At 40.7% G+C, this 9,618-nt stretch overlaps 1 protein-coding gene across 1 annotated transcript; it reads right to left on the bottom strand.

Moving 5' to 3' along the window:
* Positions 1 to 4,226: 4,226 nt before the first annotated feature.
* rgs18 (regulator of G protein signaling 18) lies at positions 4,227 to 8,678 on the bottom strand. Its single transcript, XM_042112054.1, has 5 exons — positions 8,408 to 8,678; positions 7,368 to 7,472; positions 6,100 to 6,161; positions 5,428 to 5,594; positions 4,227 to 4,734 (listed from the first exon to the last, which is right to left on the bottom strand). The coding sequence occupies exons 1-5, from the start codon at positions 8,524 to 8,526 to the stop codon at positions 4,480 to 4,482; spliced, it is 708 nt and encodes a 235-aa protein (XP_041967988.1). The 5' UTR covers positions 8,527 to 8,678; the 3' UTR covers positions 4,227 to 4,479.
* Positions 8,679 to 9,618: the final 940 nt, after the last annotated feature.

Below are 9,618 nucleotides of genomic sequence, written 5' to 3'. Positions count from 1 at the left end.
ATTACAGACAGACATAATAAATAATGAAAATAGTTTGCCTGTGTTTTATCTGTCAGTAATTTCAAAATATGTACTTTGAAGAAAGCATACATTTGGTATTGGGTTTTCAGCCTTTGTGAATTTCATGAGTGGAAGCTTGCCTCTCAGTGAAAACTCACTGGGCTTTAAGCGCAGTTGGATGGACTACCCATCTTTGCATTCATTCCCTTTGAGGGGTCTCCCTTTTGGCAAAGATCAATCTCAATAAGATAATCTCACTTATGTCCAATGCATTCATGCTCAAAATAAAAAGTGAATGCAGCGTTGACCTGCACGAGGTCGGCATTGTATGCGTATACACTGAAGGATTGAAATCGTAGAAAATATTGTGGGATAGGGGCAGTGTTATTTTGGCCCACTCTTCTGATTGTTATGCTCTCTTGAGCAACTTACATCAGTTTTGCATTTGCACTCCATAATCTGCTTACAGTGCCTATAAAAAATATTCACCCCTCTTGGCTATTTCCACTTTTACTGCTTTTATAAATGGAATATTGATCAATATAATTTGGCCTTTTTTACAATAGTTTACAAAAAACCCTCTTTAATGTCAAAGTAAAAGCAGATTTCTACAAAGTAATGTTAATTCATTAAAAATATATAATGCGAAATAAGTGATTGCATAAATATTCACCCCCTTCAAGTCAGCATTGAGTAGATGCACCTTCGGCCGCAATTAAAGCATGGAGTCTGCGTGGATCGGTCTCAATTAGACTTGCACATCTGGATACTGCAGTTTTGCTCAATTTTTCTTTGCCAAACTACTCAAGCAGTTGGTATCCGCCAAAAATAGCATCTAGTCTGTTGGCCAAAAAGCTCAATTTTGGTCTCATGAGACCAACGAACCTTCTTCCATTTGACCTTGGAGTGTCCAACAGGTCTTTGGGTGAACTAATTTAATAAGGGCTTTTCCTCACCCATAGAGCTTTGACTGGTGAAGAACTCAGGCAAAAGTTGTTATATGCATCATTTCTCCCATCTCCGCTACTGAAGCTTTTAACTTCTTGTCATTGGTGGCCTCCGCCATCATTATTTTTCTGGAACGGTCACTTAGTTTGTGGTGATGGCCTGGCCTGCTCTAGGCAGATCTGCACATTTGCCATATTCCTTACATTTCTTAATGGTGGATTTCACTGAACTCCAGGGGATGTTCAGTGACTTGAATTTTTTTGTATCCATCCCCTCACTTATGCTTGTCAATAACCTTTTCTTTGAGTTGTTTAGAGTGTTCTTTTGTCTGCATGGTGGAATTATAGCCAGGAATACTGATTGACCAGTGACTGGACCTTCCAGACGCAGGTGTCTTTATTGCTATACTATACACATTCACTGCACTCAGGCGATCTCCATTTCACTAATTGTGAGACTATTAGCACCAATTGGCTGGACTGCTGTTGACATTACTTTGTAGAAATTTGCTTTCAGTTTGACATTAATTTTTTGTAAATTATTGTAAAAAAAGGCCAAATTAAATCGACAAAGATTTAATTTATTAAAGCAATAAAAGGGGAAATATCTAAGGGGGTTGAATACTTTTTATAGGCACTGTAACCTGTGGATGATTATGGAGAGTGAATGGGTTTCAAAGTCACATTTGACCATTGAATCTGACATTTGTTTAGGATGGATCTTGTTCAAAGGCTTGCCAATAAAGTCAGCGGCTTTTAGCACAGCTAAATATATATTTAAAGTTGTAAAGTCAAAGCATAATGCACCTTCATATTGTGTATAGCCAGAGACAAAGGGATAGTTTTTAAGAAAGACCTTTTTTAGGGCTGCGGTATAACCCATCACCACATTTGCCTTGATTATATGCAGTGCTAATCACGTCACAGGCAAACACATCAGATGTGTTGAAGTGTATTTGAGTTGCTCTGTTGTTAGCCCGTGCGCTTTAGAGAGATGTCCTGCGTGTGTGTGAGATGGTGTGTGATAGAGGGCTGCGAACAGATAGAGGTGAGCCTGAGGCCACTGCACAGCACAAAGTTTCGTTGATCTGACATCATCAGTTAGCCTGGCTGACTCTTTCTCTCCCACCATTGAGCCATCTTTGACAAGCAGAGGGATTCAACAGTGAGCATGTCTGTATAATGTATGAACATGTGAACCAAGTGTTTCCTCTGCACAGATACGGAGGTTTGAGACTCGCTTCGCCAGTGAGAATAGAATGAATATTTCATGTCGGGGAAAAGTTGGCGTAAGCAATTCCCGGCAGCTCTATCCCCCATATGCTTCATAACTGGCTGTTCAACACAGTCAGAGAGCATTATCACAGCATATGCTACACAGCGAGATACACTGCACACAAGCCCTCCACCTTAAACTGCAGGGCTACCCATGGACAACAGTGAGTTGTGTGCTGCAATAGCCTTCTTTGAAAATAAACACGATCACATTCATATGAAATTGTGCCATGCATGATGCAGCACTTGAGAGGAATTTCAACAAAAGTGCCTTTTGCAGCTGCCCACACTGACCTCGATGGACCCCGTCCCATCCGGTTGTTGGGTATGTAAATTGCAACAGGTAATGGAAAATACCTTGCCCAATTTGCATTTGAAATGATGGAGCAAGCCAGATAATTTGATTTCCAAAACAGATGGGCTTGGAGTTAGTATTGGGATCCCATGTAATCAATGCAAACACTCGCTTTTTTCATTTCTCTGTGAAATGATGTAGATTATTTATTTGTTTAAGAGACTAGATGTGGCTAACTCTCGGATGTGGCCCTGCCATTACGTGTCATTTAGTTTGTGGTTTGTTGACTTATTGATGTGTACATCATCAGAATGAAGGATCATTGGGGGATTTATCCCATGTTATAGTCAAATGTTCAGGCAATTTCAATATTTAGGGGCTGAGTAGATACCTTGTTGTGCAAATTACTTCAGCTGAAAGAATTTTGAATCCTTATTGTGAGTTATTTTGTCCAAACTGGTCGGTTGGTTCTGTTTAAAGCCTTTTTGAAAATGGCTGACCTCTGGTATTTCCAGACTACTTGGTTCTGCAACTGCTTTTTCTGTCTTTACATATCTATCTTCGTTAGCTGCCATGGCAACAGCCTTTGTTGCTCTATTTTGACCAGTGGGGGGAGCTGTGCTTCTATCACAAGACTGAGGTTGAAACTGATGCCTTGAGCACAGATGAACAGTAGATCCTGCCTTGCACATTGGCATGGGAGTCAGCAGCTTCAACAGTGGATGTTAAATGATGAATATTTCACGTCCAAACCTCAGCAAATCCTCACAGAAGTTTATCTGCATGCCTCGGGTCATGAAGGGCCTCTAGCGTGTGTTGTGTTTGGATCTCCTGCATGTAATTGTAATGATTCTTTGATTCAGGCTATTCCACCTCCCTAAAGGCTTTGTCTCTTGAGCTATCTCTAGAGGGCTTCATCATTTCACACCTTTGCTGTTGAATTCTCACAACCATTTTTTGACATCTTAGAACTCCTCAGATTGTTTTTTCAAGGATGTGTCTTATGTTGCAAGCCAGAAGGGAAGAAGCCAAAATAAGATGCTGTGTGTGCAGCTCAATATAGTGTCTAAATTAGGTCCATGTTTTAGAGGGAACCACTCACTTCTGGCGCAAAGTTGTTAAAGTAAGTTAGAAAAGGCCCAAATCTTAGAGTGTGTACAGATGAGTATAGCTATCTGATGCTGAATGCATGCAAATGTGCACAAATTATGACAAAATCAATCTCTATAATGTTGCCAGAAGTCATTTATATGTGTGCGCTGGGAAGTTGCAAGAGTAACACGGCTCAGCCATAAAATATGGATTTGTGCTGGGCCTTAACTCCTGTCGGAGTAGGAAAAATAATCACTGGCGATGATAGATTTATCATTCCGCTGTGAGCTAATTCCATCTTTGTTGCCACACCATTTTAAATGAGGGAGAAAAGGTGCATTGCAATACCCTCTATGAGCATGCATAATTGATATGCACTACAAATCTTATCCAGCGAGGTATGATAAAATGTCATCAGGTACGAACAGGATAGACTTCTGTACCCAGCAAGTCACACTTCTTGGTGCTGTGAGTGTGCCAAGAGAAATTAGACATTCCATGGGAGACAGAGAATATACCTTTACATTTTTTCCCTACACAGGACATGCTTAAACAGTAACTTCATGTTTCTGGTATCTAACAAAGCAGGACTCATGCACATAAGATAGGAATATATGTATGTATCAGTGCTTATTCATAGCAATGTTTATTTCATATTTAACTGTAGCAAAAGCATCTATTTACACTTTACAAGTACAATAATAGATTAAGATAGCAAAAATTACATTAAATAACCTAATTTATAAAACTAGAAACTTTATTAAAATTTGATTAATGTACAGTATTATGTTAGTATTTAGGTACAGGACTAGAAAAGTCTTTATTTATATTGACCTACTCAACACAGGATCTAAGGAACATGTTGAAGCACTATAGCCATGACTCTGTACCAGATGTCGAGTCGCCTCGGTCGTTAAAAACAAAGGACCGGGACCGCCTCCTTGTCATTGCACCTGGGGCTTTTCTCCTGGTCAGGCTCAGGTAGATGTCTGATTTGAGGAATCGTGGGTAGCAGTCTTTCTTCATAAGGGCATAGATTTTGCCCTGTGCTGAGTCGAAACAGGTGGAGGTGGGTTGGGCGATGCTTTTCTGGATGGCAACTCTGGTCGAGTGGTCAATGTTAATCTGAATGACAAACAGGTGATTGTCAGTGAGGAGGAGACCACCCACACATTGCTTTTATAACCTCAGGTCTCTCTCGTTCAATCCAACTGAGAGCTCTACTTCCCCTGACTGCCTGACTTCTTCTCAGTCCTCTCTGATCAACTAAATTCAGATGTCTGTCTTCATCTCCATCACAATTCAGTCCTTTCCTCTTTCAACTGGAAGTTTCACAATGTTAACTCTAATCTCTTCCATACGTGTGTCGGGTGCACAGACAGACAGAAGTCCTCTCAAGTTGAGATGTGTGGGTGAGTGAGAGTGAGTCAAGCAAACACAGCTGTCACATTCTGACAGGAAAACCACACGCCTCACTAACGGTCATCTACCCCACCGCTCGTGGGCTCTGTTGCCATGAGAAAAGTATAGCACGTATCAAAGTGTTGGTTTCACGTCAAGTTCAATTTTAGTTTTCTGTCATACTACTCATGCAACATACAGTACCTACTTTTATCTGTGAGTCAGCAGATAACTATTCAAGGGTAAATTGCCTTCATAACTTCCTCTGAAGTTCTTACACTGAGCAGTGTCCAGTGGCATCAAAGTAATGGGAGTAAAAGCAGACACTATGTGCGGTGTGTCCTGGATTACTGTTACTAGCCTACTATGGCAATGTAGACCTACAGTTAAAAGGTGGCTAAAAGGAGTGGCAGTTACCTCCTTTGGAGAGTCATTCTCTATGAACACAACATAGATCTGCTTGGCTTTGGTGAGCAGTTTGGTGTTTGATTCAGTTGTCTTGTAGTCCTCACAGGCGAGCCAGAACTCGATGTTCTCCTCGCTGAACTCTGTGCGAAGGAACTGTGTGAAAGTCTTAACACCATCTGGAGAGAGACAACAGGACAAATGAATTAACGCAGGTTTAACTTGTTCAATTTAGTAATCAGTATACATAATTACTTGATGCTCTAAATATGAAATAGATTTGCATAAGCCTGAATTTAAGTCAATATCATGAATATGATGCTGTGAAATAATTTGAAGGACATAAATGCAATGTTACCTTTCAGTGATCAAATGCATCATTGTTTGTGTGTGTGTGTGTGTGTGTGTGTGTGTGTGTGTGTGAGGGGGAGAGAGAGAGAGAGAGAGAGAGAGAGAGAGAGAGAGAGAGAGAATGAATGTGTGTCTGTGAGATGAGATATGGAAAATGATGCAGACCCTAGAAACCACTGCTACTATTTTGCAACATTACAAACAAACTATAAACAACCTTGGTCAAGACCATACTGACCATACAGCGCCAACTATAATTAAACATAAGTTCGCTGAGGGACAGTCTTAAACCAGGGCCCAGCAGTTTTGAAAGTGCACTGAAAAGCTGCTTACCTGAATCATTTAGCAGATCTTCAAAAGAATCACTCCATTTCAATGCAGTGTCTGTTGATATGCTGAGAAGACACACAGATTTGATTATTTTCATTAAAATGCAAGAGAAAACATATTCACTCTCAGAGAACAACATGTACATTAAATGTTTGTGAGTGTTAATGCTTTTGTCTTCCAATCTATCTTCCAATCTATCTACCAATATTAGGCCAATTTCCACAAAGTTAAGGTTCACTGAAACAATTGAAGACAACTCATAATATGGTGTGCATAAGGCTTATCCATTACAAACTTGATGCAATGTTAACGGTATGACAGTGAGCCACTGTTGTTTTTAATAAATGTCCCACAGATTACTCGCATGATGTACAGCAGAATGATAAGCATGGTGTTGCTAGCAATGCTCAAGCTGGAGGTTTAGTCCCATCAGAGCAGACATATTGTTGGACTGTATGCATGGATGGATTTTCATGGTGGCCAGGTGTGTAAGCGGGTGTAAATGATGATCTGACTGAATCGGGATGTGTCTTGATAGCATTTCCCCCGGCTCTGTCTCAATCCTGATTGACTGTGAATTATTGTCAGGTCTACTCTTGTGTCAGCCACTGGGCATGCTGTCAGGAGGACCAGGGTGAAACTGCACAGCCCAAATTAGGCAATTCTATTAATATCCAACTCAGTTTGATAGTCATTGCTTCAAAACAATTGAAATTGGCTCAAGGTACTTTGCAGGGGCCAGAGCTGAAGCCACCCTAAGAACTAAGTCAAAGGGACGAAGAAAAACTCACTTTAACAGGAAGAACTCTTGAGCAGAACCTCGGCTCTTAACGGGGTGAAAGGAATAGAAGGAGGTATGGGCGGACAGGAATGAGATCATACAAAGTACAGATAGACACATGGTGTCTACATTTTGTCTGAATCTGCAGTAATGTTATGTGTTGTGATTTTTTGGCCAGGCATGTTTATCAAGCCAAGTCTGTGACTCTCTATGCAGGTCCTAAGACGTTCAGGATGGCTTCATGCCACTCGTCAGGTGTTGGAGATATTCTGGAGATATTTTCCGTGGGGAAGAAGAAACCTTATTCTCAGGTTGAGCTGTTGACATGATTTCTCATGGGCAAAGTCAAGGGCTCCCTCACAAACAGCTAAGCTATGAGTTCCCTTATTTGTCCAGTTCTTCTGAGGTCTTTCCCCCACTTAATCCCAGTGTAACAAGTATGTTGCAAATTTAGCACACAGTGGTCAAACACATGAGATTGAGGCCTCACCTGTTAACCTTTGAGGTTGCCTTCTTCTCTGGGCTGACATTTTCATGAGAGCCGGATTTGGCGAGAAGTAGACTGAATCTGCTTTTCCGATCTTTGTCTTTTAATCTGTGAAGGGGGGAAAGTGATACTTTAGTTACAGGTTTGCTTTTGAATGAGTATGTGGTGAGTAAAATAAGAATGGAATTGCAAACTTTTCCCTAAACAACCTCTACCATTTGAAGAGAAAGGATGGGGAAGTGAAGTTGTCTGTAAAGGCCTCTGTTTCTTTCTGAGTGTGCTTGTTAGAGTCAAAGCATATGATCAACACTAGACAAAGGGAACTTTGAGAAAAGCAGAAGTCTGCTATTTTTGCCTACTTGTGTTTAAAAAACTTCCATTTACATAAGTACTGCCAATAAGTCAAAATTGGGAGGATTATAGCTGGAGAATATTTTTCCGGGTTTAATACTTTTAATTTGTATCCATGGGCTTATCTGTGGGCATAATTTTTGACGACATCAACAGTTTCACGCAGGCACTGTGTCTTTCATCATACTGTATAGTCTTTCGAACGTTCGCCTCAGCATTTTCTCTAACATTCACGTCTGTACTGCATCAAACAATGAGAAGCCCAGTTTTCTCTTAAACTGAGTTCCCTTATACTGCTTATCAACTATCAGGTACAGACACATGAACACAAGCACCTCCAGTAAGACAAGCTTAGCTCTGGAAGGGGAATTCCTTATATCTCTCATGCCTTACTAAATGACTCATAAATCTTGCTTGATCAAGCGTCACCAAAACACCTTATGCATTTTTGTGTAAGTTTTGTACAAAATACAATAATGCACACATTTACTTTTTCTACTTTCACCGCACTAACTAGCTTACGTCATTGAGCAATCCAAAATTAAGGAAGTTGCAGATGTCTTCATTTGACATGTTGAGTGAATTTTGTAAATCTTCATTAATTGAAATATAGTCAACAACATGTGCAAACAAATAATGTCTGGCAGAGCATACAAATAGCATTTTAGTCAGGGTTGTCGTTAAAAACGTACCTTGAATTACTGTCCCTCAACAGGGCATTGCTATCTCCTGGGTCGAGCATGTTGAAATATGCTTCCTTCTCGGGGGCTGAAAAGTTGAAGTGAGGAAATAGAAAAAGCAAGGTCTCCATGCTCTTCCCCTTAGTCTGTCAGTCAAGAAGCTAAACCCTCAGAAAGGTGCACAGCTACTTAAACACTTCAGTGCAGGGAGTATTCTTCGTTTTAAAGTTTGTAAACAGTACATTTCCTCTACCTCTCTCTCAGCTTCCGGCGGTGGGAAATTACCTTGTGCTTACCGAATACTCTACAGTACTCTACTCTGGCAGAATTTCCAGCGTACCAGCTGAGCTTGCCGCCCCAAAAGCTGATGCAGGGTGCTTTCTTATTTACCTGCAGGTTAGATACCCTAAACCAGCCTGAGGTGAATGGTGATGAGGATCAGATGTAACGCTATCTTTTAGTGCACCACTGCAGTCACTAAATGCCCTGAAAGACAGCCGCACGTGGCATACAGTATGCCATCTAAATGTTGACGTTCATCTATATTTTCAAAGTCACTATGCAGTTTGTGTAATGCAGTTGCAAGAATGCTTGAGCACAGTATTTCAAACCAGCACCAAATTTCCTCGACCATCTAGTCACCAGCTATGTACAGCAGAGACAGCGAAGTCAAATGAAATGAGTAGAGAGATGCGTCCAGAGAGACCTGACGCGACTGTTTCCACAGTATCAGGGTTCTAATGGTGATGGACAGACACACTGTGACACAGCAAATGACAACAGGGAATTGGAGCAATCTCGGGCCGACAGAGACAAATGTGATATCTTTGTCTAAACAACAACTGCGACAGTGGCAGAATCCCTAAGAGGAGATGTGTCTGCCGTAACAATGGAGGATTCTGTGGTCTGACTGTGTACCCACAGATATCTGATGGAAGTTGTGTTTAAGAAGAAGAAAAAACAATCCTTTTGTTTTTCTGAAACTGTAATGAATGAATAGTTCCTCAGGACTATCTCATTTGTGTAATTTTGCAATAATAAAACAATCTACTGGACAGCTGCTTCAGCTAAATCAAATAACTCCAATAACTTTGCATTTGATTTACTTCAGTACATTCAGAACATTCAGTACCGTTCTGCACAAGAAACTTTTCGTAATATTTGGTAGAAGGACACGTCACATGTAAATGTAAATCAGGTTCATAGGCCAAGTATACTTGCGT

The sequence above is a fragment of the Alosa sapidissima genome, chromosome 1 (assembly GCF_018492685.1).
Source record: "Alosa sapidissima isolate fAloSap1 chromosome 1, fAloSap1.pri, whole genome shotgun sequence".
Classification (NCBI taxonomy): domain Eukaryota; kingdom Metazoa; phylum Chordata; class Actinopteri; order Clupeiformes; family Clupeidae; genus Alosa; species Alosa sapidissima.
This window is presented reverse-complemented; position numbering and strand designations above follow the sequence as displayed.

Excerpts from the sequence above, each read along its gene's own strand:
- rgs18 (XM_042112054.1), bottom strand. The coding sequence starts at position 8,526 with ATGGAGACCTTGCTTTTTCTATTTCCTCACTTCAACTTTTCAGCCCCC. Across the intron at positions 7,473-8,407 it reads TTGAGGGACAGTAATTCAAG|ATTAAAAGACAAAGATCGGA; the intron begins GTACGTTTTTAA and ends CCCCCTTCACAG. Across the intron at positions 4,735-5,427 it reads AGAATGACTCTCCAAAGGAG|ATTAACATTGACCACTCGAC; the intron begins GTAACTGCCACT and ends TTTGTCATTCAG.